Source organism: Tinamus guttatus, unplaced genomic scaffold, assembly GCF_059628265.1.
Source record: "Tinamus guttatus ecotype Peru unplaced genomic scaffold, ASM5962826v1 Tinamus_guttatus_pri_ptg000287l, whole genome shotgun sequence".
Lineage (NCBI taxonomy): Eukaryota > Metazoa > Chordata > Aves > Tinamiformes > Tinamidae > Tinamus > Tinamus guttatus.
This window is the reverse complement of record NW_028288821.1, coordinates 12,369,509-12,397,101: the sequence shown is the minus strand read 5'-3', so window position 1 is coordinate 12,397,101 and position 27,593 is coordinate 12,369,509. Positions and strand designations below refer to the sequence as shown.

General features: G+C 39.3%; 1 protein-coding gene across 2 annotated transcripts in view; it reads left to right on the top strand.

Annotated features, from left to right (window-relative positions):
• Nucleotides 1-23,460, top strand: part of DACH2 (dachshund family transcription factor 2) — a 265,656-nt gene extending 242,196 nt beyond the window's left edge. Inside the window, exons 8-12 of one of the 2 annotated variants that reach the window (XM_088527599.1) lie at nt 8,756-8,901; nt 9,432-9,579; nt 11,818-11,937; nt 15,152-15,217; nt 23,139-23,460. In XM_088527599.1, coding sequence (XP_088383725.1) covers nt 8,756-8,901; nt 9,432-9,579; nt 11,818-11,937; nt 15,152-15,217; nt 23,139-23,176 — 518 coding nt within the window. In that variant the 3' untranslated portion in view covers nt 23,177-23,460. Of the gene's footprint in view, nt 1-8,755; nt 8,902-9,431; nt 9,580-11,817; nt 11,962-15,151; nt 15,218-23,138 lie in introns of both variants that reach the window. The other variant, XM_088527598.1, reaches the window with a different exon arrangement.
• Nucleotides 23,461-27,593: the final 4,133 nt, after the last annotated feature.

The window sequence follows — 27,593 nt, the reverse complement described above, 5'->3', positions numbered from 1 at the left end:
CATTTATACTCTGATTGCAGCTGCCATTTGGGTCAGAAAGAGTTTTCCCATTTGACAGATGGGCTGTGAGCTAGGAAAGCTTGTCTTTCCCCAGAGCATCCCGTAATTATTTGGTGGCAGAGAGTTCTGCTGCGTTGCTATGGACATGCAGCACTGCGCACCGAGCGCGGCCGTCGTACGGGTGTGTGTGAGTCTAATCATTCTGTCACCAAGATATAGTGTCCTTAGAGCAGGACCATGTTTTATCAGAGGGCTTATTACTTGTCCTCTTGCCCTTTGATGGGAGGAGGACTGGGATAAGCCAAATTCTCACCATTTGTTAGCCCAAGAGAGGCTGGGTTGCGTTGGGTTTTGGGTCTGTAACCTTTTGGAGTTGTAAGAGATGCTGGCAATGTCTAAACTCAGAGCACCCAGGTCTGGCTAAGCCCTGCAGTGGGACATAGGGCTGCACTGTTTTTCCCCGAGGACCCCGGTCTCTGTGGCCTTTCAGAAGGAAAGTTTCGAGGTGAGACTCTCTGTTTAGATGCACTCTTTCCTATCAAGGCAATCATATTTCTCCCAGTGATCAAGTTTGAAAGTTGTCTTATTTCTGCCCGTGCAAAAGTCACGCTGGTGAACATCTCCCAATTGCACTCAAAATTATTCCTGATTAAAAGTGCCCTGGCCTGACAGCACAAGGGAAATTAATAGGTGAAGCTTTCTACAAGTTTTAGACGATGAGCAAAGACATAGTCCCTCTTAAAATTATTTAAGCAGGTGCTGTGGGAAGCCATTGCTTTTATAAGGCTCTTCAGATGTTTACAGCAAAACATTTTTTCCCAGTGATTGAATTTTTCCAAGTACTAAAATACCATGGAGAAATATGTTTCCCACCAGCTTTATGGCTCCCTGGATGCATTCTATACAAACCTTGTATCTGCTTGGACACAAACACTCTATTGCAAAAAGATATCTTGCCATTTTAACAGGCTATAGTGCTTTGAAAGGGTACACTGCATCACCAATGGGAACGTCAGTATCTTAAGAGTAATACTTCTTTAAGGGTACTATTTTATTAAAGCAGACCTCAGTAATTTGTTCCTGACTGTTATACACTCTTATTTTATTAAAGGTATTTTACATCTGTGGAGGAGATTACTACCACTCCTATTTTCTCCACTCTTTGGCTTTAATGGATAGTGTGGAATATAATATTTATTAAGCCTAAGCAGGGGAGGACATAATAGCAGAATTGTCCTTTATAACCTATTTTATACAGTTGTAAAATAAACCTTAATAAAGCAGGAATAATTATCCAGGAATAGGAAATGGAATACTCTGCCTGCTTCAAATATTTGAAGTATCCTGAAGATTTAACTGCTAGTTATACATATACTTCCAGAAATTGAACTTAACAGTAATAATATTGATATTAGTGTGGTATTATTTTTAAATGTATTAAGACAGATGAAGCATCTTGCGGGTCATAATTACTGTGCTAACATAAACAATGTGAGGTATAACTACTTATCACTGCTATATAGAATGAAAGGGCTATAACCCTACAGAAGAGGAACATCTTAGAGAAAATATTTGTACTTTTTAACTTGGAGGTTTAGAGTTCACTTTTCTGCATCCTGGTAGCCCCCGGAGTCGCCCTTCCTGCTCCCGGCGAGTTCTGCTGCCGCTGGCTGAGTTGGGAGCAGCATCGCCGCTCGCTGCTCAGTTCTGCTGCTGGTGAGGAGACCATTCCCAGTGGGGGCGGTGGGAACGCGCCGTGCCCGCGCGGCACACACAGGTGACATGTGAATCGTCCCTGCGCACGGCAGCCAGGCTGGCAGGCACTGCCCTCGGGAGAGCGCAGGGAGAGCACGAGCGTCTCTGCCTTGCCCGGGAAAACTTGTCCCGCCGACGACAGTATCTGGAAGCATTTACCTGCCTGTATGGGTTTTGTGAATAGGAAAAAATGAAATCCTTCTAATGAGATCTGTTTCAAATTATTGGTTGTTCCTACTTAATACTGCAGTAAAGGGAATAGATGACAAAGATAATTTAGAAACGCGGTGTGTGTTTTTATTAGACTGAGCAGACAAGAAAGGGAGAGCGCAGCCGCCCAGGCACACCGGCCTTTCCTTGGAGGGGCCCCGTCCGTGTGGCGCTGCCCGTTCCTCCCGCAGGGCTCCGGCTGAGACCTGTGCTCCCCGCGCCGACTCGTGACACGAGTGCCTCGCTCTGCGCCCCTCCTGCGGGCGCCCCTGCAGTGCCCGGGGTGCCCTCCACATCCCTCCCGCTCCCGGCCGGATTCCTGGTCAGCTACTGCGGGACTCACAGAGCAATTCCTCTCTTTCCCCCTTTTTTTTTTTTTTTTTTTTCCATGGTTTCTTCCTTCTGTTGTCCTATTTTTTTTTTTTCATAAATGAATATTGTGGATATGATTGGGACTAAAGTTATTACATTAATTATCCAAACTGACATTTTTGCAGTGTGTGAAAGGACAGGGTGGTATGTAAAATAGATGCACTAAGAACACCTACAGTATGACAACAAGTCGCAGGGTAATTGCTGAAAATGAAGTCTTTTCTGCTATCCCTTCCCTTCAACATCTGTTGTTCCATATGGAGTCATAAATATTTGCAACAAAATAGTCGAAGAAATAATCTCAACATTAATAGAGAAAAGCTGAAACCGCCAAGAAAATTAAAGAATCCTTTTTTTCTTGGCAAGTTTCAGCCACCCATCCTCATCTGACAGTTTAAAATTTCAGTAGAAAAAGAGTAGTCTGACTAGAGTGATACCTAATAATCATGGCAAGAAATCCCTTGTGAATGTTAATAGGATGGTTAGCTGAGAAGAATGCTGTAACCTCTTGATTATGGCCACGACTAGGATTTTGTTTATTTGGTTTCATTTTCTTGTGTTTTTCCACAAGCCTGGGATGGTTCATGTTTCTGCTTTTCTCTATGGTCAGTAGAAATAATCTTCATCATAAACTGCTTCATAAGCTTCATGTCAGCGAGGAATGACAGCTTACGATTACTAGCCGAGGGTAACTAGTTACTTAAACTTGCCATATGGAAAATACAGGCTGATAGCACTTAACCTTCTGTGTGGATTTAAAAACTGCTCAGCAAAGGTCACATAAAGCACCGTAAAAGGTTGGGAATCCAGATTACCAAAAACTGCCTGAGGAGCAGCTCATAGGAGAAAGCTGCTGCTGGAAAAATAACACAGACTGGAAACTGGAAATAATTGCAGGGCATAGAAGACAGCATTTTGGAAGGATTTTTGTAGATTTATAAGCAGCATTAGTTGTACTTACAACTTTTCTTAACAGAATTTTACTCAAGTGCTATCAATTGTATCTGGTTTTATTAATCATACTGAACATACTGAACTTCAGAATGAGGCTGCTCTATTTGCAGTGAAACCCTTTATGCTAGTTCCAGTGTTTGGCCAGTGAATTTCTGTACTTTTCAGGGATTTTTTAAAATAATTGAAGCTAAATACTTCATCTAACTTGAGTCTTTTGCTTCCAAAGGTTTTAATTAATATTTTTTCAGCTATTTTTACTGCCAGTGCCATGTGAACATCAGAGTATATTGTAAATATGTTGAAGTTATAAATAGGTATAATTTTCTGTGTCATTAATGAGAATACATTGATGAAAATGTCAAAGCTATGTAATTATCTATGCATCCCTTGCTAAAGAGTGCACAGATAAAGACTATTTGTAAACTGTAATTTCAGCCTTTTCTAGTGAAATTTTCATTTCAGGTTTTCTCTGCTTTTGCCTCCTTTTCCTGTGCAAACACCAAGTGCCTGCTTTATGATGTCCTTCAAGAAAAGGCACCCTCATAATTCGTGAGAACAGGTCTATAGAAAGGGCAGTATATGTACTGCTTGCACAATTTTCCTTTCTTTTTGCTTTCACTGTACCAAATACTCATTTTTCCCCAAGCAAGCACATTGCTCTAAACGATAAAGAAATGATCTACATTTTCCCCCTGTGTTGAAAACAATGAAAATGATTTGTTAAATGGATTTCGGAGTGAAAGGTGAGAATAAGATGGGAGCTGGATATCCCAGTGTGGATGATAGTTGATGTTACTAATGTTTTGTGGTGGTTCCTAGAGCTTCTAATGCAGCTTGGAAATGTACATATATATATAATGATTTGACACTATTTTTATAGTATATGCTTTTTATGCTTTCTCACCAGAGAAAAATGCTTGTGTGCTATCAAATTGTATCAATCATTTGAAAATGAAATAAAGTCTGAATTAAGGCTTGCCCGCTGGATTAATCAGCTGCTCCCGAACAGCATTCATTGACCCTGTTCATTCAGGGCCTGTAATTAAGAAAAACAGCAGTGACTTTAGATTTGGCACCTGAATCACAAGGTTAAAGCAGTAAATTTCTAGGTCTGCTTTGTGCCAGGCTAAGAGCAGGTATCTCTCTTCTCACTGATGAGCAGAAGTGCTCAACTACTAGCAAAGAAGCAAAGAGTGAGGGAGAGAAAAGAGGCAGGGGGTTATGGAGGATTTGCAGAGGTTTTTAGATGTTAAGGAAAGATAACTGTATCCTTGCAGACTAACAGATATAAATTAAATTATTTGAATTTAACAATACTTCAGATGATTACTATTTTTTAATACCTGGCTTACTGTAGAAGATATAAGTTCTGCTAGTTTCTAGTTAAGGACCATAGAAGTTGGAAAGGTTTGAAATTAAAATAGGAAGAAGTCTCGCTTTGGGGGGAAAACAGTGCTTCTTGCAGTCAAAAATTAGGACTTAGGCCCTAATTCTGCCCCAAAGCCTGTATTTGGCAGTGTTGCCTATTGCTGTCCTTCTGAAGCAGATGCACAATTCGAAGTCGAGGGGACCTCTCAACGCTGTAAAAATATATCTAGATGGATGATAATGCATGATTCTGTAACAATTTTGGGCCAATAATGCTAATTCAAATAAAAATGTAGCATCTTATTTTCAGCACTTACAATTCAGCTATTACTGCAGATACTGTTTTATTTTATTAAAGGTCATAATGGACCCATTAGAGCATCTAGGCTGTTCTTCAGTAACTATGGACCATTAAGCCCATAACTAAATATGAAGGTCAAAGAATTATAATTACAATAAACCATTTTATTCTTTAGGTTTTCCAAATTGTGTGCTGCAGATACTGAATAGGAATAACTCAGGTGGCCTCTATGTCTAAAAATGTATTATTAATGCCTGCTGAAGGCTTTCTGAGATCAAATGTCTTGAATAGGAACTAACAGATCAATAAACCTAAACTTCATATGAATTTTGTTAGTCTTTTCTCCATATGCCACACAGTTATTTCATAAGTGAGTTATCTCATGTTCTGTGAGTATTTGAGGAGAGGTTTACATATATTGGTTGTACAGCTCCCTATCAGTTTTGAAGTGTATGTGAAGAGCTAACTTGGTGGTCTTAGAAATGTTTAGCAATAAGCATGTAAATTGCAGCTTTAGTATTTGTAGCTTGTTTTCAAAGCAATGCGACGTGTCAAGTGTATCAGATATACGACTGCTGCATTCAGAGTGTGCCTTTGGAAAGAACAGGAACCTGCCTGCTAATAAAATTGGTTTGGGCTTTGCACTGTCACGCAGGGAGCAATTCATGCTGCTCCTCTTCCTCGTGCTGCATTTAGCCCATAGGCTGGGGCTTCGTTTTCCAATCCCCATTTCTGCAATGGGGGCTGGATATTGGATTATAACGAGAAACTTTCTGTCAGCTTTGCATGTGCTTTCCTGGGATAATTGTCCATCCACTGTGTGCTTCTTTTCTCTGCAATATAATTCTTGCTTTTGTCTATTCATCTGGATGCCAGCTAGAAATTAAAATAAAAAGACTGCACTCCAAATGGATTCCTGAATGCTGTTATAAAGTGTGGCAGGTGTAACAAACAAGCTCAATAAAAGTAGTTCCCACTTTGCTTCAATAAATGGAAAGGTTTTTTGTGTCCTTGGTTAAGACAGTAGTTGCCCTAGCTTTATTTCTTGTTTATTCTACTGTACTCTACATGTGAGTGCAGCTTTAACATATATATCTTCAGTGTTCTTTAAAATTAAAATGCTTGAGTCAACATTTTTTATATTAAGGTAAAGAGATGCATTTTGTCAAAACCCACCAAATGTGCTTCCAAAATGTGCCATTTTTAATTGCTCAACCAATTAGGATTTCTCAAACCTAGCTAATAAATTTGTGCCTAACTGTGCACTTAGGCAGCATATGAGCAAAATGTAGGCACCATTCAGATGTGAAGACCTATTACAAGATGGAAATAGATTTCTAATGCATTTATCATTCATCTTTGCAGAGTGTGATTTCAATCAGAAAAAAAAAATGATGAATGGTTTGACAGTTTCCACCCCTATACGCTAAAACATAATATGCTTCTGCTAGTTTTCAGCTATTACAGACTTTAACATGCAATGTGACCTTGGTCTGCAAAGCATGTTTGGTTAGCACAAAAACTTAATCATAAGAAGTCATAAGTAGAATCCTTCTTCTTTACTGCCCTTTTTCTGGGACTTGGAAATTTATTGCTTGTGGGACAGGTAGGATATGAACAATGGGCCAAATAGAGTCCAGGGTTATCTCATCTGTGTGAAAACTGCTGCTGAAAATCGATGTGACCTCTGCTACACTGTCATCCCAGTTCCCACCCTCTGTGTCCTATTTGTCTTTTGGTGGAAGCTTAGATCTGTGTGCTGTCTCTATGTGTCTCTCTTGGGCCAGATTATCAAAATGAATCATTGCCTGCATACCTCTTATATTTCTATTTATTTTCCTGGTGTTGACTAGGTCTGATGAAATATGATTCTTTTTGCATTTGATCCTCACTACAGCAAGCAGCACCTAATTTAGCTGTGTCTATCTCTTTAAAGAAGAGTAATACTATTTTGAAACTTCAATCTACTGTACAGTAACATTACAAACCATAGACCATGCAGCCTGTCTCCACAGTCAATAGTAATTTTCCTTTCAGCCAATTTAATGTTATTACTTTCATCTCCAAATAGTAGAGATTTCTAGAAATTTCAAAGCAGCTATAGTTTTCTGTTATGCATACTTTAAGTAGTACTTTCTTTTTCAATGCCACTTCTTGGTTAGTCTTTTGTGACTAACCGCATAGATATTAGATACTGTTTTTGTGTAGCATCATATGCAAAAACTAAATAGGTTTAAACTGTGACACTGGTGTAAAATATTTAAATATGAGGAACAAAAAAAATCTGAATCTGCAAGAATTCTATTTTCTGAGCATGTTACCAGCATTTTTTAAAATGAGATCATTTAAATTACATAAACACAACTCTAAAATGGCAGATATATGGATGTGAAAAGATTTATTTTGTTATTTTGCTGTTATTAATGCTGAAGAGACATTTTGAAGACGTTCCATTTAATGTGCTCACTCACGGTGACAAAAAAATACTTCTTAAACACAGATTTCAATGGATCCTTGAAAACTGCTATTGCTGCTGAGTTTGTTGTCAAGCAGGACGTTTTAGAAACAGCAAAAAGAGCTCGCTGCTCAATAGATGCTGGATTTGTTAAACTCGGTGATATTGCTGCTGGAAGTCACCATGGTTTCCTCTGCCGTTTGCAGATTCTGTCTGTATTTTGTGACATGCTGGGAGAAGGTGGCTTTCCGAGCACCTAATTGCAAATCCTGGGATCAGAGTGACCAGGGCGCTTGACAGATGAAACTCTCAGGACTGGGTGTGCAATTGCCCTTGAAAGCCCATGCCACAAACTACAGGCAAGCTCTACTGCAAAACAATTGCTATGAAGATAATTGTCGTGATTTCTGCAAGTGACAAAAAATTAGATGTATTTTATATAAACTCTTTTCCGTGGAATGTTAAATTTTTTTAGCATTTCAAAGTAAGAATAAGGTAGAGCCTTTCGCTTTCAAAACAAAGAGATTTTAATGCTGTGGTTTTCGGCAGCCCTGTGAGGTTTGCAGTGAGGAGCTGGAGGAAACAAAGGGATTGGAGAGGAGGGGAGATGTGCGTAGCCCCCGCGCGGGGCGGCCGCCGGGTGCCGATGCTGCGGCCGGGGCGCGACGCGGCGGGAGCAGCGCCCGTCCCGGGATCTCCCCATCCCGGGATCTCCCCATCCCGGGGTCTCCCCGTCCCGGGGTCTCCCCGTCCCGGGATCTCCCCGCGGGCCCGTCCGGCTCCGCGCTGCGGCGGGGAGGGCTGGCAGCAGCGCGGTGCTCGTTACGGACGCCCCGCGCCGCCGCTCGTGCGAGCGCCTCGCGTCAGCGCCAGCTGAGCAGGAGGGAATCACTCCGTGGAGTTATTTATTGCTGAGTGTGGGAAGGAAAACATTAAAGGAATGAAAAGATGTGCTGCATTTTTTGATTAGAATTTTTTTCAAGGTTATAACAGAAAAAAAAATGTTCATTACAGAATAAGAACCAGGATAGAATGACAGAAGGACATTTGGCTTTACTGAATTGCATGATATTGTTAGGAATCTGTAGTATAATTCCATAGAAATTGAGATCTAATCATGTATACTCGAGCATACTTATGTCTTTTAATTATTATTGTTCCATACTGTTCTGCAAACCTGTCTTAGCTACAACCATGGCTGCCCAAAGACTGCACCAATGTCAATTTTACTATCAAAACTGTATTTTGACTTCCAGCTAAACAGAATACTACTTCCTAGAAATTACACTTGCCTGTGTTTCCAGTGCTTTCTGATGTTGCATTTAAACCTGTCTTTACAGAAGAGGTCCAAATTGCCATTCCGATAATGAAGCCAACCTTAGATAAAGTCCAACTGGCTGGACAGGCCTTGCCCCCTGGATTTCCAGCACCGTTTCTTTTTGCCGATGGTCTCTCATCAGTAGAAACGCTATTAACCAACATTCAGGTAAATTATTCTTCATAAAACCAGACTATGTCATGGCCGATAAAATTATTTCTTATTCATCTCTCTAAAAAGTTCCAGAAACTATTTTGTACCTGCAATTTTATTATTTATTTAAAGTAATGCTTTGACTACCTGGCGTTATCGATATTAGAAGGATTTTACGCAGTGCCTATTTGACTTAATAGTTGGCATTAATGGTCATATTAAAATTCACCAGTCTCATTATTCCTCCTCTGCTTCTCCCTGCAGTTGACCGAGGTCAGAAATAATTTGGCACTCCATTTGTAATAAACTGCATCAGTAGGATGAGTTTGCAAAAGATATTTTAAGTGATTCCACGCAACAAAATTGCTCATAAATTTTAAGATACAACATTCAGCTACATCAGATGCTCATTTGTGCATTATGTCTAGAGACTTCTGCTTTTAATTCTTCTGTTTTCTTAGAGGAAGTAAAAGAAACAAATGGATGAGTTTTCTCACTGCTAAACAAAATGTTATTTTCAGGTCTTATGTTTGCATGTGTTTTAGGGCCTGCTGAAGGTGGCTGTGGACAATGCCAGAGTCCAAGAAAAACAGATACAGCAAGAAAAGAAAGAGTTAAAGATGGAGCTTTGTCGAGAGAGAGAACTAAGAGAGAGCTTGGAAAGGCAACTTACAGCTGAGCTGCAAAGCAGAGGTGAGTGAATGAAAAATGGAGTTTAGATATCTATTAAATGTATAACCCCATGGCATTTCCAGCTGGAGCTTTTGAGGACTCAGAGTTAGCTGATATTCCTACTTTACTGTAAGGCAGCAGTGGGCTAGCACTGGTAATGAAAGATTTAAATTTAATAAAAGCAGAATGAAGCACTCTTTTCTGTAAGCAGACGGAGCAGTGCCTGAAGGATTATTTCCTGGAGGGCAACTGGCCACAGAATTTTGGCCGATTCTTTGGAGGAAAGCTGATTCAGTTGCCTGGCTTTCACACATATTATTGCCATTCTGCCTGTGTATTCCCAGCCTGATTTCTTCGTTTGACACCTTTAATTTCTTTTGTTTCCTGCTATTATCCTCCAAGCACTGAGGATCTATCTTATTTGGAATAAGATAATACATCTGCAATTTGTGTGTTTAGAGGAATTCCCCTCCCATCACCTTACCACTTACCTAGCCCACATTTTCTGTGTAATTGTGATTTTTGTAGTTTAGATGCTGGTCAGCTAGTGTTTCATTAGATAAAATCATTAAAACAAAACAAATCAACTACTAGAAGTCGCCTATGCAGGATCCAATGAAAATAACTCTAGATAATTTGTTTTTGTTCATGAGAGCAAGTTACAAAAACACTCCTAATATGGGGCCCCCTAAGACAACACCATGACTCTTGAGATGCTTTTGATAATAATAGACAATTAAATGCATAAATCTAATTTTTTTGCTGTGATAGAGAAGGTAGCATTCTTTTTAAAATTCAAATCACTATCTAAAGAAGAATAAAAGTTTATGTGCTAAAAGCTACTTCTAGATTTCATCCATGAAATCAGAAAGATAAAACTAGATAAGACCAAAAATATAAGTGCCAAGTACTATCTGCCTACGCATTTTGAATGAGATTAGGGTGTGAGCAACAGACCAGTCTACAGCTCCAGGGCTCAGAAAAGAGGCTGAAAAAGGAGGACACTTCTAAGCCAAGACATCAGTAAATACTATTGAAGTTGTTAAATTGCAGTGCATGTTCAGAACTGTTGCATCACCTCAGTTGAGGTACGTATGAGTCTTCTATCCTTCTGTAGAGCAAAACTTACTTCTTTGTGGGCAGACAGTACAATCCCGATTCACATTTACGTCAACAGCAACTTTAATTCATTCTGAGACTTTGCTGGCTTCTGCCTCAAAGGACAATTTCACCCATAATCAATAGCTTTAGACTTGTTTGTCTTTCGGTTCATTGCGCATCATGTTTATTCTTATAGGGAGCCGGAGGATCTTGGAGTAACCCTTATCACAAGGGTTGCTCGGTTGCTCAACTTTCCAAAGTTACATTCTCCAGATTCCATTGTGGCATTCATAATCTGTCCAGTTTCCTTGAGACTTGGCCTTGACCCAGCTGCCCTTCCTCATGGATATTGGACATGAACTGGCCTGCAGCAGATTTCCTGGCATGAGAGCAGAGCCCCGGGGCTGACCGTTTCCCAGGTGCTGAGCACGCTCCCCAGAAAGGTGTTGATGGCACGGTAGAGATCCCCAAACAGTTTCATCCAGCTGTAGGTCCTACAAACAAGAGACAAGAGAGATTATATTTGAAGAGTCTATTAAAGATAGTTTATTAGGGATAATCAGGATGGTCTATTAGGCCAGCAGGAGCTCAGGAGTGTTCCAGGTGCCCACAGATCTACCCATGCTACCAGTGCATTTGGGTGTCCTTCTAAATAAAACTATTGGTGTGTGGAATGTAATTTTCAGCATTAGGGGAGAAGGTTAGAAAGAAGAACATGAGTTTTGTTTTGGTTTCTGAGGACTTACACTGGTATTCTTGCTAAAACAGACTTTAAGACAGTGATCCACTCTTGAAACTCTGGAAGATGGTGAACTGAAGCTAGCCCAAATCCGGGAAGTCTGTGTAATGCAAACCAGTGGCTGGATTCTGATACCAGTTCTTTCAGATTGCAATCAATAGAATTAAATCAATGCGCCTGTTCCAGGTTCTGAACATGATTTAAGAACTTCAAAGTTACAAGATCTAAAGCCCTTTCAGATTGTTCACTGTTTCACAAGAGGATATGGGTTGACTGTTTTTATATTAAGCCCATGTCGGAGCTTTTTTCGTCTTGAGCTAGAACTGGGCTTTTAAACATTGCACATAAACTCATTTACCATCTCCATTATGTATTAACTGTGCTTTAACAGTCATTCTTACAATACATTTACATTTCAGCAACAATTCAGAAACGCTTGAAGAAAGAAAAAAAGGCGAAGAGAAAATTGCAGGAAGCTTTGGAATTTGAATCAAAGAGAAGAGAACAAGTGGAGCAGGCGCTTAAACAGGCCACATCAGGTGACGGTCTCAGGATGTTAAATGGTAATGTTTTAGTTAGCCTTTCACAGTTAACTTCAAACGATGTTTAATTAAGTGAAAAATATAAGATGATGCACAAAGCAAATTCCATTGTAAGAGACACAGTCCTTTCCTGAAATAATTAAAAATCTATTTCAGGACATGTGCTCTGGGCCCTGAATTAAACAAAAAATAAATAAACCTCCAAGTAGAGAAGCAGCAGTTTACGTAGGCGTCATGAGAAATACTGAATATGTTACCAGAGAAACCTGGTACCGTGCTAGCTAAGACAATGTGACATTTGGTTCTTAAAAGGTTCTCTGAACTCTTCTCTCCCAGCAGATTCATGCTTAGAGCAGCTGGGCTTCCTTTTAAAAACTCTTTGTCTAAAAGCCGTTTGTTTGCTCAGGCTCAGGATCTGTCAAGTTTGTTAAATATGTTTTTGCTTTCAGAGCTGAGTAGATTTTAAATACTTCCCCAAAATCCTTGTGAGATAAAACCAAATCAGTTAATTTCAGAAATAGGGTGATTATGTTTTGGGTAGTGAGAGGATTCATCACTCCTGCTTAACTTGCTTCTGACCAAAGTTGAGAACTGCGATGTGAATCTTCAGCAATGAACACAGTTAAGTTTGAAGCGGTTTCAAGTTTTCCAGCGAAGGTTTATTCTGCGTGTGTCCACCCTGAAGTCTCTGCAGCCTTAGGCAGCAGAGGCTTGTGAATCAGGCTGACGTTGCAGTCTCTGCTGCATTTCTAGGCCATGAAGTCTTTAAGTTACTTCTTCCTCCCCAGTTTGGGCACTGCTAGCAACTGAGCCTTAACATAAGCTGTCTGCAAAAACTCTTTGAACTGCTGAGTAAAAATAATCAGTTTGATGTGTCCCAAGTTCTTAGCTGTGAGGGCTATCCAGACTGTGTTTTAAAGTTCGGACAAGCCTCTGACATGAACTGCCGTTGCAACACTTTGCAATGGACTTTCTGAGTCATGATTTATCAGGAGTACCTAAGAGATATAAACTCTGTAGCTGCTAGAGCAACATCTTACAGAGGCATTCTCATCTGCTGGGTTTTATAGTGCAGCATATCACTGTAACCAGGAACTGGCTGGCTCGTGTTGCTGTGCTGACAGGGAACTGGAGTGGTTCAGGAATGAATATACAGCTTTCAGCTGTGCCGAGGTAAGGGACAGTGACTCAACAGCCAGGGGGAGGGCAGAGCCAGCAGTGACCTTTTGGGCACTTACACTGGGTTGGGAAAATGTCCAAATTAGACCCTGCAGGCATAGGCACCATCCAGAGATCTATTGTTAGAAAAAAATAAGATTCAAATTTCTATGAGATCGTTCACCCAAGTTCTGCAATTGATGGCAAACACTTGCACCTCACCCCAGCGAGGAGTACTCAGCAGTTCTGGAAGCCACAAATCAAAGGGTACCAGCATGCCAGCAGTGTGATTAAGAGATCTTTACAGCTGCTGTTGTGGGCCTGGCTGCTCATATCTTGATTTGCAAGCACACTCAGGTAGTCATATATATGTTAGTGCCTGCAAGAAGCTGATATTTACATGCTAATCTGATTGCACATGCAAATCAGGTAGCTCATTAGCATCTTAATCCACAATTTAATTGCAGGTACAATTTTATGACAACAAAATGTGAAGGGCTATTCTGAATATTTTTAATTTAACTCTGACGGTCTGTCTCATTTAACAGATGCTGTTATTAGTTACAGATGACTCTGTCATTTTACCTGTATACAACACGTGCTTTAAAAGGTTTGAAAAGAAATAACATTTTTACAGAAACAGTTCATTGCCCTGAAGTTTTCTTCCAAACAGAAATCCAAAAATGGCAAACCTTGTATTAGCAGTCGCCTGTAATTTTACAGGAAAAAATTACATCTACCAAGATACTATTTATTTGCTCGTATATCTTTATAGGTCTCTCTTTATATATATTTCAAATATATTTCATACATGCGTATGAAATACGTATGAAGTACTAAGATAGTACTAATTTATTCTATGCATGGGATGCATTTTAATCTGTTGCCCTGACTTTGCATAGAGTTTGTTGGACATTGTAGGGTGGTCAGCATATAGGTACTGACTCCTTCAGATGGAGTGATGAAAGCAAGTAGCACTACAATTATCTCCTGCTGAAAATGTCCAGAACTGACCTCAACAGAATAACTTTTAAACTCTGCACACAGCTCCCTCCTAGCTTTTTTTTCCTCCCACTTTAATTTCCAAGTGCTGTGTTATAAGGGAAGCAGATGTTTCTGCAGGATTCTAGGTGCCATGGATTCAAATCACATACCCTTCATGCTAATCCTTGCTGGCACAGGGTAGATCGTGGCATCTGTTATAACACCCTGGGGTGTGTGAGGCTCCCCTCCCACAAGGACTGGGCATACAAAGGTATTATCAATATGAAATTAAATAGTTCAAAAGTGCATATCATTAGGAGACTCTTTTTCAATGTGAAGAAAAAGCACAGTCCATTTTCAAAAACTCTTGAAATCTGGGAATATTTCACGTGCTATCACATACGTAATTTTGTGTTGGGTGCTGTAGCACTCACGATTACAACATCATGAGCTCAATCTTTTAAATGAAATATCATACAGTCCCTATTTATTTCATGTTTATTTGTACACACAATGCACAAACATGTAAAATATTTAAGAATTTGGAAGAAAAAGAGCCAGAGGCTTTTGTGGCCATATGATATGCATTGTTTTTTTAAGAAAATAATATAAATAACATAAGAAACTGACAATAATATCATAGCTTTAATTCATATCATGAGCATATATCAACAGGCATCGGTTGTATTTTTTACTTTTTTTACTTTGAAGATATATGACTAGGAGAATCCCTTTAGTTTAATATTATCACAATTTAATTTTCGCTTTTGTTTATCATATGTCAAATCCCCTCATTCTGCAAAACTGAATTATATTGACATACTGTTGATGATTTTCTGATCATCAGATGAATTTAAAAGATGTTAAAAATAACTCACTGTAAGAGTGAGTTTCCAATGTTACCAGTGTTTTCAAAATGATTTATTGCTGAAATCTCTATGAAGCCCAAATGTTTTATGCAAGACCACATAACTTGGAGATCACCCCACTTTGCTGTAAACATTTTTCTAAAGATGCATCGAAGAAGGACAAAGGGAAATGCATTAATCTTCGGTGTCACATTTTTCAGATGCTGGAATCCCAGATATGGAAATAGAACACAACGGGACCCAACATGACAGTGCAGCAATGCAAGGTGCAGTATATACCACATCCCAGCACTTGTTTGTCAAAAGTCATATTAAAAGTTAAATGAAATTCAGAATGTCTTTTTCTCTGTGTTCTCCTACTTAAAGACAAACAAATTAGAGAACATTCTATTAATTTTGTTTTTCTCTTCAGCATAGAAGTCATTGGTAAGATCAGTATTTAACAAGATCAGGAGTGAAATTGGTTAAATAGAGGGATGAGGCTTGTCTGTTTTCAAAAAATACATAATTCATGGAAGTTGGAAATCATAACTAGGAAGGTAAATACAGCAACACCAAAGTTCTAGAATGCTTAAGAGAAATATCAATTGCACATTTAAATACATATGCATGTACTAAAAAGAATTAAAAGAATCCTGCTGTGTGTATTCTTCTGTGATTACATGCCTTTGTATTCCGAAGGCAGCCCACTCCGCAAACTGTGAGTGCAAAGCAGTGATAATGCTGAGTGCAAACAGTGATAATGTTCCTGTGACGAGCAATTACGTAATGCTCCATTTTCCTCATTGTCACTGTAAATACAGAACATTCATATTTTGCCTGAGTGCTGCCAAATAATCACCAACGCCGTCTACCTGTAGGCCTGTGAAGTAAGGAAGATATGTGAACATTTTAGAGGGCCACCTGTGGTAAGAGAGGTCTCAACATCAGATTGGAAATTGGAAATTGAAAGCCTATTGGAGATACCTAGAGGTGGATTCTTCTGTGGACAGTAGGGTTTTCCCCAGTTTCTGAGCTAGTTCTTTGGACTGAATCATGTAATTGTTATGGGCAAAAAATAATGTGTGTTTAGGTAACTACAGACGATGCTCTTCTGAGTAGGCAGAAAAGGACTGCAGTAAGGTAATACATCAAAAAATACAAGGATAACACCAAACTATTAGCATTGGCTCCAGTCTGTCTACTTTTCCATCAAACTGATTATAAATAACTGTGGGGACAGCAATGCCCAGTGGCTTCCAAGCACCACTGACTTACTAGAAAGAATTGGAGAACTTTCCTGCACTTGCTGTAATCTACTGATATGCTCTGATATGATTGCTTCAGTGGCAAATCGTCTTCAGCACAGTAATGAATATGTGCACAAACCTCTCTGACAATTTAAATATCCTAATCCTGCTCATATCTGAGAGTGTGATGAGCTTAGCCTGTTCTTCCACAAAGCGCTCTCGGCTGATAAGCATTCTGAAAAACTCTGTTAAGCTTGTTCAGATTTCAAAGCATTTCTGTCCTGTAGCACCATCTACTTCATTTTTTTTTTCTTTGTGCTAATACTATAATATCTTTGTATTCTATTTTCCTTTGATTACGGTTTTTCAAACTTGACAGCTACTGTTGCCCTTTAGTCTTCAGCAATTTGAACACGCTGCCTTCATTGCCCACTTCATTTGCTGGCTTTGTTTTTTGGGCACTGGGAGGAGTGAGGGTCAAAACATGCAACCCGAACACAAAGCTGTTTTCAAGCTTTCAAAATATCTCTCTAGTGCACAGAAAAAAGCTTTAGCATCAATGCAGACCTTTCTTTTTCTGTTGTCAATAGCTCTGCTGGACAGAAATCTATCATTCACACACTGCCTTTGCTTTGAAATTCAATTAGTTCCACTGCCAGTGTCTCCTTAAGATGGTTTAAAGGAAAATTACAGAAATACTGCACAACCACCTTTTACAGTGATTAAGTCATATCATATTTTATGCTCATTTCTTAAAATGATTTTATTAACGCAAGCTGTTCATATACCATGATTCTGATATGCATTGTAAATCATTTCCGTTAAGCTGATTCATTTTCTCTATGCTTTGTATATTAATTGAATTGAAATTTTCTGCATACAGTACCAACACTCCCTCTAACTTTGCAGTCCAGTACTTTCCATATGCCTAGTCTTCTCATCCAGCATACCTTAATCCGAGAGAAGCTTTCTAGCTGACAAAATGAAAACGTGATAGTAGTGCCCCGCGGTGCCCCCCGCGTCGCTGGGCGCTCGGGCAGGGCGGTGTGTGCACACAGAGACCCGTCTGTTCACGTCTCCATCGCTCACTTGTGGGCCAGCAAGCCAATGCATCAACCATTCTATCAACTCATCTCCGGTTCACATAAAACAAACATACTGGGTGTCATTAAGTGCACCTTCAGATCAATGATTTTTGCAAATGACATTCAAGTACCATTCGAGTAGTGCATTTGTGCTGATAACAGCAAATTAAATTAGCACAACTACAAGTGTGCTGATAAAAACTAAAACCGAACAGCAGCACCATTAGCTAACAAAGTAATATTTTCTCTTTACTGCTTTCTGCCATTTAGTTATTATCCTATTGGAAATCTAATTATAATCCTTTTACTCCCTAGTCAAACTTCACAGTTTTTGCAAGCTTAGCACTGACAAGTGATTTCATTACATTTGATTGCCCGCGCCCAGATTGACTTAACTTCACTCTGAGACCTAAAAGCCCTCTCAGTTTCTCAGATTCCCTGTTTGCACATTACAGCAACAGCTCCTTTAATTAATTAGCATGAACAGCAGTAACATGAACTGCTGAACAGAAAATAACATCATTTTATGATCGCACGGAGACTTCTCCTTTTGCATGTTTATACCTTAGTTAACTTTTGTATTACTATATTTCATTGTTAGGGGATATTGGAACAATCAGCTAAGCAATGTTATCTTAAAATTTCAAAAAATACAAGTTACCATAATACTCCATGATAACAACTTATAAAAAAATAAAAGGACTTCAAAGCTCAGGAAAGAGGCATCAGCCCAGTAGGATAGACTGTTTTCGGAGGTGAAAACACAGTTCAAAGGAAGCGTTCCTTGTATGTGCACGGGGAGGATGCAGGTTTATGAAATAACCTGGCAGATTGTGGGAAACCCTGGCAGAGATTTAGCACAAGTAGCTACGAATAACTTATTTTTCTTTATCCGTTTGCCAAAAGTAGAGGACTGCTTAAGTTTGGAACATGCCTTGTTTTCTCTTATGCAGTTTTAACGTTTTTAGAATCATGCCCCTCCTGCCATGTTTTATCGCTGTTGCGTGTGCTCCTGTGGTTGATATGAACTATTCGAGCTCCAGGAGTTGGTTACCGTGTGCTGTGTCGCTTTGCAGCGTGTCGAGAAGCGCTCCTCAGAGCCCCTTTGCCTCCTGCAGTAATTCCTGGGCAATTACCAGGCTGTGGTGCTTGTCCGCGCGCTGGCGACGCGCTAGCGAGCGCCGTCTCGTTAGCTGCAGCCAGAAGACTCTTGTGTAGTCACCAGCCATGAGAGCACCGTGCTAACACTGCATAGCTCTCCTGCCTGGGACCCCCATGCAGTGCTTGGAAAGTAATGGTGTCACTGATCTTAGTCTGCTTGTGCTTTTTATGCAGAACATCTTTAGACTTTACATAGAGAGACACACACAGACATACATATGGGGGAAGAAGCTGAGATTTGGTGATTGGCTGGTAACAAATGAGGGGGAAAGGCTTTCCCAGGAGACGACTGAGTGTGAAGGTCCATAACTTTCTATTCTCACAAAAGCACAAACATTCACTCAATAATTCAGTGTCCGTAGGCTTGGATATTTCTTCAGCAGGAACCACTATGTTATCTCCCTGTGTGTTCAAACTGACAATTGCAATCCAGCATCTGCATAGTTGGTATTCAGTGAACACAGTATTGTCCTTGACTGTTGTTTCTCATTATAAATCCTGTTTTAAGTACAAGTTACCAGGTTGGATTCCATAAGGATGTGGAAATACTTGACAGCGTGGACTCGATAGTCCTAAGCAAAAAATAAGTGGGGGGAAAAAGAAGCAAGTGACACATATACAGGAGGATCGAACGTTGAAGTGGAAGGTACCACAGGTCCTGCCCATTTTGTAGAAAAAAAAGGCAACTGCAAAGAGAAGAGGTCTGATAATGTTGCCTCTGAGGAACAGGTTAATAAATTCATGCAGTTTTAGCCATCAGAGACTGCACATCTGCAGGGTGTAAAAGAGGCAATATGAATGAGCACAAGAGATGGAAAGAAAGAAAACTAAACTTCATTAGTACCACAACTCTCAGAAGCTCTTGTTTACATTTTTGTTAGTCCAGAGGAAAACATGCATTACTCACAGTGTATTTTTTTCCTCTTTCACTATTCAGTTTGGAAATATTTGGAAAATAGCCTGAAAAATAAAGAAAAAAATGAGAGAGAAAAAAAAAAAACATAGCAATTGTTTCTGGATTTGTCTTTTTATGTAGACCTTAAACCCTTCAAAAGAAAATGATGAACGATGGTATGGTTAAAAGAGAGCGCCAGAGATACATGTTCTGAACTAACAAGTCAGGGAAGAAAATATTATCCCAAGGGAAAATTACAATTATTAACATAGGCTTTGGCTCACAGAGAAATTGTGAGATCTTTACTCATGTTATACATTGTGAAGGGGAAAAATCTTTTCTAAATGTCTTGCTTATTAAGCCAGTCATGCATCTCACTGCAGGTTGTAAAGCAGTATAACATGCACAGGGGGCTCATAAGCATATTTTAGTGTTAGGGAATATCATTTATACAGTTTTTATATTGTCAATATTACCCCTAGAGAATGAGATTAGGCTTTAAGCTACTGTAAATCTACACTTTTGCTCACCTTTGTATAATTTCATTTTTTAATAGAATGAAGCCCACATAAATGAATATTTGATTAAGGGATAAACCTAATAAAAGAATACATTTATTGCGCACAGATTTATTCAAATCTTTGCTATAATACAGTAAAATGCTATAAAGTAGTATATAGTTTGCAGGTAGCTACACTGAGAAGATAGTGAATATTCTTCAAAAAGATGAATTTGACAACATCATATTGTATTTTGTGTCCAAATGGTATCAAAGGTGCCTTTAACACTTTAGTTCCTCATAGGTGGCTGGCATATGACATGGCTGATGCTAAATTAAGTTTATGGCACAGCAATAAAAATGCATTTTGATTTCTGGAGGTTATTTAAGAGCTTTCTTAGCTTTCTTAAAAAAAAAAAAAAAGAAATATTTAAAGATGCCCTTTCTGTATGTTGATCCATAGTATCTCCTGGGTGGCTACACTGTTCTAGGACTCTTACAAGTATTTGAGATACCTTCCTTCAGCATTCCTTGAGAAATAAAGGGAATATAAACAAAACACTGAAACCTGCTCCAAAGCTTCAACAGCCAGTTGACTTCAGTTTGAACGATACTCCTAAGACTAACATAGAGTATAATTCAAAATATCAATAATTACAAACTTAGGAAACATTTAACTTGGGCTTAAGCTAATCGCTAAGGATCATAAAGGTGTGGTACCATATATTTGGTATCATAGCCGAGGTCTTCCCATAGCAGCTCTTCCCATTTTTGTGTTGCTTCTAACAATCTTTTAGAAGGATTGGGCCTGACTGACTGGTCTAACACCTTCTAGAGGGCTTTTAACCTGGAAACAGCCTCAGTAGTGAATTATCAAAAGATTTAAAACAAAGTGTTTGTAGGGAGGGATAAGGAGCTATTCCATCATATCTTGTTTTACTAACCCCAGAGTAACTTACTACAAATAACTCTTATTTTGAATGCACATGTGAATTTCTAATTTGTGGGTCCCTAATCTCTTATTTGCACATAGTATCTAGGTCACCCCATTTGGTATCTTATATGTGCAGGCCTGCGTGGTCTCTGTCTTCCTCTGTCTATACAAATATCAATTATCAAACATGGTATCAGAAGATGCAGAGGATGCTTCATGGCCTTTAAAAACAGTTTCCCACATCACTTCTGCTGACATTCATTACTAATCCATAGGCTAATGCACTGAGCAATTTTGAAAATGACACACGGTATAGGTGGTTAACCAGAAAGATACCTTTGTAAAGCTGGTTCCTGAACCAGCTCCTCAGAGAGAGCAGCAGACCCTGGGGTAGCAGGTCCTTGTGACCATGGGGGCTCTGGCTGGGAAGGCATCTACTACTTTGCAGAATACAGAACCCAAATGAAAGTCACTGAGGTAGCAGTCAAGGCTGTAGAATTGCCTGTAAGTTTATGCTATATTTTCAGTTTCTTCTTCTGAAGGCAGTGAGTCTGACCTGTAGCTTCTCTCAGGAGCTGCTTCTTTTTTTTAGAAGTACAACATTAACATAAGCTAGATGATATACGGCCTCTTTGTAAAAATCTCGTGAAACTTCCTAATAATTAGAGAGAAAAGAAAAAAAAAAAGAAAAAAGTGCCATGTTCAAGATTTGCAGGGCTACTTACCCCCTCCCTTGAGTTTAATATTTACGCCAGTAAATCTTAAGACAATAATTTTAATCAGCCAAAGGCTTGAAACTAATTTTAGCCGCTTCTTTCGAGGTTCCCATGCTCCCAAACATTCCTTTGGAGATGTTATGTCCCTGGCTCTTCCTGATCTTTATTCTTGTTTACATCCAAAATACATATCAAATCATCTCTGTTTGGAGAGTATGAGCCTCCTTAAAACCATGAAACATTCAATTACTAATTAGCTGTTTCCTGTTCCTAATGAAGTGAACATGTCAGATTTGGATTAAAATTCAGCTGCTGCTCTCCTCTGTTTATGGTTCCAGATGTTTTTGTTTTATCTAGGAGGTTACTTTGACAGCTACTGCTAAATGATAAATCACTCATATTATAGCTGAAATGCATTTTGAAATTGAAATGTGGCAAACTTTGAGATTGCTCTGAGGATCAGTGTCAGTTAGCAGGTCAATACTTGTTCTTTCCTTATGAGCGTTCAGTATTGGCATATGTAAAACAGTAATGGGATAGATGTCAACATTATACAAAATGCTTCTCAATATTATCATTTTTGCTATCATCTTCAAGATCAGTACTTCAGGGTTTAGCTTGGTGAATTCATGATTCATTGTGTAATGAACAATATGGATTCTTGTTAGCTTTCATTTCTGTGGGCATTTTAATATTTATTTTTTTCTCTGGGCTTAAAGTTGCGTAATGTGAAAAAATCACAGTTGATAGGTACTATAACTAAAAAAAATTTTATGAAGGAAATAAGTGGCTTTCTACTTGTTTCCCTAAATAAAGAAAAATAAATTGCAAAGAAATGTAGAGGTTTCTGAATGAAAGCACTCTTTTCCAAACAACAGATATTGATTTATTTCTATTACATTTTTAATGCAATGTGATTTTATTTTAACACACTGTTCTCTAGAAGGTTTTGTGCATGTGGTACTAGTGTATTGCAAAGCTACAGTGCAGCTAATCCATGTTACTGTGTCTATGTGCAAGACATCACAGACTGTCTTACAGGAAAAAAAAAGAAAAAAATGAGTGTTCGATTAAAGAAAAACTGAAAAACATGTCATAAAGGGAGGAATCTGCAGAAGATCCCCATCACAGTGTTCATAGCCGCTGTGAAGCAGCTGCTGGCCCGGGCAGAGCCCGGGGGCGGTGGCGGCAGTGGGACCCTGCAGCCAGGGAGGTGGCAGATCCGGCGCAGGGACAACAGCTCTTGTAGAACCACACTGAGAGGGAATGGGTGTGTGAGAACCCCAACAAACGACCCTTGAAACGTTTATTAACACTGCAAGAAGCTACTGTAAATTTAGCCCAGACTGAAAATCCAGGTTTCTACACCCAGGCCATCAAGTTAGCAGGTAGTCAGTGCTCTGTTAAGTGGCCCATTTATCTGTGTAACACAGACCAGATTCCGCTCTCTAGGGCTCTGCAGGGCTTGTGTCATCAGGTGCTGCTTTTTTTTTTCAGATGCAAAACATATTCACATGATGGGTCATTTATATCACTTATAGCTATAATGATCTAGCTTGAGAAGAAGTCCAGAAACAAAGGGGGAATCCTACCTGAATTTTCAAGAAGTAATTGTAACATGTTTAAAATGTCATTGACCTTTATTCTTCTCTTTTTTTCTTCCTCCAGAAAACAGAACATACATCAAACCTACTATTATGTACTGAAGGAAACACCTATTGTTGAAAAATGTATAATGATCACTATTTGAAGACTATATAGTTCATGAAAAACGTCCCTTCAAACCTTTGATGCCTTCAGTACTGCGTGAAGAACAGGATTTGTAGCATGAAACTTGAAGGACAATTTCAAGCAATTTACTGTTGCTGCATCGAAAACTGCCGTATTGTCATTAAGAAATATTGAGACTTTTTACAAGCTTACCATACCAAACCAAGCCTGTTGCAACAGATCATTTTTAGGTCCCAGAAGATAGAAAGGAGTTTTAGTATTTTTAAGCACATACAGGAATTATTCCCCTTCCCTCCTCCCCCTCAAAGAACTTTTTTTTTTTTTTTTTTTCTAAGGAGGTAGCTATTACTGTATAGCAATGGCACAATGATTTTAAGCCACAGAGGTCCTCACTGGCTGTACATCATACAAGTCCAGTTTATCACTGAAACTGTTCAACATGGAGCTGTTTCGATTGTGTTTATAAATTAAGCTTTGTTTACTGAAGCAGATACTCGATATATATTACGTTTTGAAAAGAAATGTGTGTACATTTTTTAAAAGAATGATGTAAAAATTGTCCTTTCATTAGATGACCAATTCAAAAGTGTGAGCTAAACCCTAATAGCTGACGTAATATGAGGATTATAATTGATGCTTTTTTATGCTCAGTTCAGCTTGGCTTTTGGTCTTTTAAGATGAAAAAAAAATGAATATGCAGTAGAGTGTTAGATAATGGAAACTTTTAAGTATGGTTTCTCTGTTGTACCATATTAAGTTAAAGTACACATTCTTTGTTAAAAATGTTCTTGCTAAAAATACAGTATTAAAATTTTTTTGTTTGACTTTGGAAATCTTTTAAATTTTTTTTTGACTGTGATTTCCCATGGTTATTGTACTAATACGAAACAGTATTTTGCACTATTAAAAATACTTGAAGAAATTACTTCTTAATAAAGAGGGTGGGTTGGTGTTAAACATTTTTCTAATTCCTGCATGTGAGAAATTATGAACCTACTTTAAAAATAACCAAAACATTCCTGTTAAAAATAGGTGGCTCAAGTATGGTTTGAATCAAGCAGAAATAGTAGTCATATATTCACTCTCTAATGCATGGGTCAAAGCACAAAACTTGCTTGCCTATAAATTCGTGTTTACATGTGCACGTTTATATTTATACACACATACACACCCTGAATTAAATCAATACTATATATATGTGTGTGTGTATTTATGTGTGTATATATATATTTGTACATACAAATATATTTGTATATATGCTATATATAGCATTATATATATATATAAATACATACACTTTTGTGTGTATGGCCTTCAGGATTTCATTTATATTATTAACTAGATTTTTATTTTCAATGGGAGGTCATGGTTAAGTGACTTTTTAGCTGACTTTGAAGAGTAGTTTCAAACTGTACTGTATCTGATACAGTGGAACATTTTATCTCAACCAAGAATAGATTCAAGAAAATATGATGGCCTCTGCTTTAGAGGTGATCAGATTAATTATCAGCAGACTCCATCTGGCCTTTCAATGTAAGAATGTGTTTTATTCCAGATTATTGCAGTCATTCTGGATAAAATTGCAGCAATCACATTGCCTTGTGACTAAGCAATCAAAAATATTAAATGATACAGAAAACAGATGCACTTTGAGTTGCAAGTGCCACTGCACTCTTCCTCAAAACCTCAAGTATGATTAAAACACTGCAGCATCTGAACTTCAGTTCTATATTGGATTATTTATTAATTTTGGATTTGATTCAATCTGTATTCTCTGAGATGAGTAAATCTTAGTTCTAATTTTTTTAAAGATCTTGCGACATTCCTTAGAATACTACAGTATTTCTGAGTAAATGATTGATTAATCCAACTCTACTATTATTCCTAAGAGCAGATTTTGAAAAAAGCTCTTTGATGAATTATAATACATTTTAGAAAAGAAATAGTGTAACTAAATATGTTAGTCTTTGAAATGTTAAATATTGTTTAGGGTTTTTTTTTTTTTTCATTAAAGGCTGAGATACGTTTCTTAACTCTTCACTGATACTGGGTTGATGAGCGCATCATTGATTTCTCATTTGCCCAACCCAGAATAGTTTTAAATGTCAAAGTACTAGGAAATGAGGTTTGGGGAGCTAATGATAAATTTCAGAGACTGAATCTGTTGTTAAGTCCTTATTAGGTAGCTCCTGATAAATATTGGCAAACCAAGACACTGAGCTTTTTATGTGTCAGCTCAACCTATTGAGCACACATCTAACACACACTTTCGTTTGGAAAAACCTATTACAGTGTAGAACAACTATTAAGTTTGGCCAGTTGCAATGGATTAGGTCATATTAAAGTGCGGATTTCATTTATTTCTTTGTACTTCCTATCATCCCCTTACTAATATTACAAATGACGTGCTTCTACATAGAGATATTTGTAGGTCTGTCTACTTATGGAACTAGATAGGCTGTCATTTTCATTGACACAAAAGCATACCTAGTTGTTTTTGACTGATAGAGCTGTGAAATAACGGAATTGTGAACAGCAGCACTGCTTGAGAAGACACAACTGAGTAGTGACGTTTCATACCAGTTAAGCTAAATTATAGAAAACTTCAGTACACTGCGAATTAGCGTTGTTTATCCATAAAACAGGACAGACATTGTGTGAGAGGAAAGAATATATATACGTATGATTTCACTACTTTTCACAACAGCACCTGATGCTGTGAAGTTTAAGCTACAAGCCCACAAAAGGAGCACATGGTGGTGTTGGGTGTATCTACAGGGCTCCAGTGAGCAGTGTACTTCCTTATGAACCTTCCTGTAGGAAAACTAGGTTATCCTCTGAGCAGGACAAAGTGATTCCTCCTAGATGAGACTGAGTCAGTTGTATCGTGTTGGCTGAGGAAATAACTATAGAAAGGCTGAGAAGCATCAGGGAGTGTGAGAAAGAGATGGATTGGTGGAGCTGCACCTGTGATCATCCCAGGAATTGTACCCAGGGAATCCCCTACCTTCTTGCCATAGGGCGAAGGGGGCAGGATTGAGAGAGGCACAAGAATGGAAACAGGTCCCTGTTTGGGGTGGTAGGAGAATCTCCTCCTGGCCCACCTCACCCTACCTTCACCCCCTCCTGGCAGCCATATGCAATAGGTATGAGGCTCCTGAACAGGCAAATGAAGCCACAGATCAGGATGCATCTAGGGGGTTGTCTAGGGCAAGGCAGTGGCGACCATGCCTTAAGACTGCCTCTACTAAGAGGAAAAGAAGGGTAATTGTTGTGGATGACTCCCTTCTGAGCGCCCAGTATGCCAACCTCACCCTTCCCACAGGGAGGTCTGTTGCCTCCCTGGGGTCAGGGTAAGGGACACCACTAAAAAGGCTCCCAAGTCTTGCGTGGTCCTCTGACTACTACCCACTATTGCTGTTCCAGGTTGGCAGCAATAACATTGCCAAGAGAAGCCTAAAGTCCATCAAAAGGGACTTCAGGGCATTGGGGAGATCAGCTGAGGGAGCAGGAGAGCAGGTGGTGGTCTCCACTATCCCCTCAGTGTCAGTGAAGGACACTGGGAGGAACAGGAAAAACCATCTGTGACTAAGAAGCTGGTGTCCTCAGTTGAATTTAGGGTTTTTCGACCTTGGGGCAATCTATACAGCATCAGGGCTCCTGGTGACAAATGACAGTCACCTGTCTTCCAGGGGAAAAAGAATACTTGCCCAGGAGTTGGTGGAGCTCATTGAGAGATCTTTCTTTAACCTGTGTATGAAGGGGGAGCAGGATAAAACTGGGATCACTAGGGATGCCCAGGGGCAGCATGCCCAGGTCGGGCAGAGCTCAGCAGCCAGCTGAAGCGCGTCTACTCCAATGCATGCCGCATGGGCAACAAACAGGAGGCGCTAGAGGCCACGGTGCATCAGGAAAACTGTGATGTCACCATCACTGAAACGTGCAGGGACCACTGTTGTGCTAGGAATGCTACAATGGGCCACTACAGGCTCTTCTTTAGAAGCCTTAGGAAGAAGGAAAGGAGGTGGGGAAGCGCTGTCTGTTATGGAGTGAGTGCTTTGATTGCATGGGACTCCAAGTGGGTGATGGACAAGCCAAGTGTTTCTGGGGCAGGATCGGGGGAAGGCCAAGGCCTTGCTTCTCCTTGTTCTAGACCACCCAACCAAGATGAAGAGACAGACTGAGGCATTCTACAAGCAGCCGGCAGAAGTCTCGCGATCAGCAGTCCTTGTTCTCATGGGGGACTTCAACCTACCAGAGGTTTTGGGAATACAATACAGTGGAGAGGAAATAATCTAGGAGGTTTGTGGAGTGCACGGGAGATAACTTCCTGTCACAGCTGGTAAGTGAGCCTACCGGGGAGGAGGCCCACTGGACCTGTTCTTTGCTGAC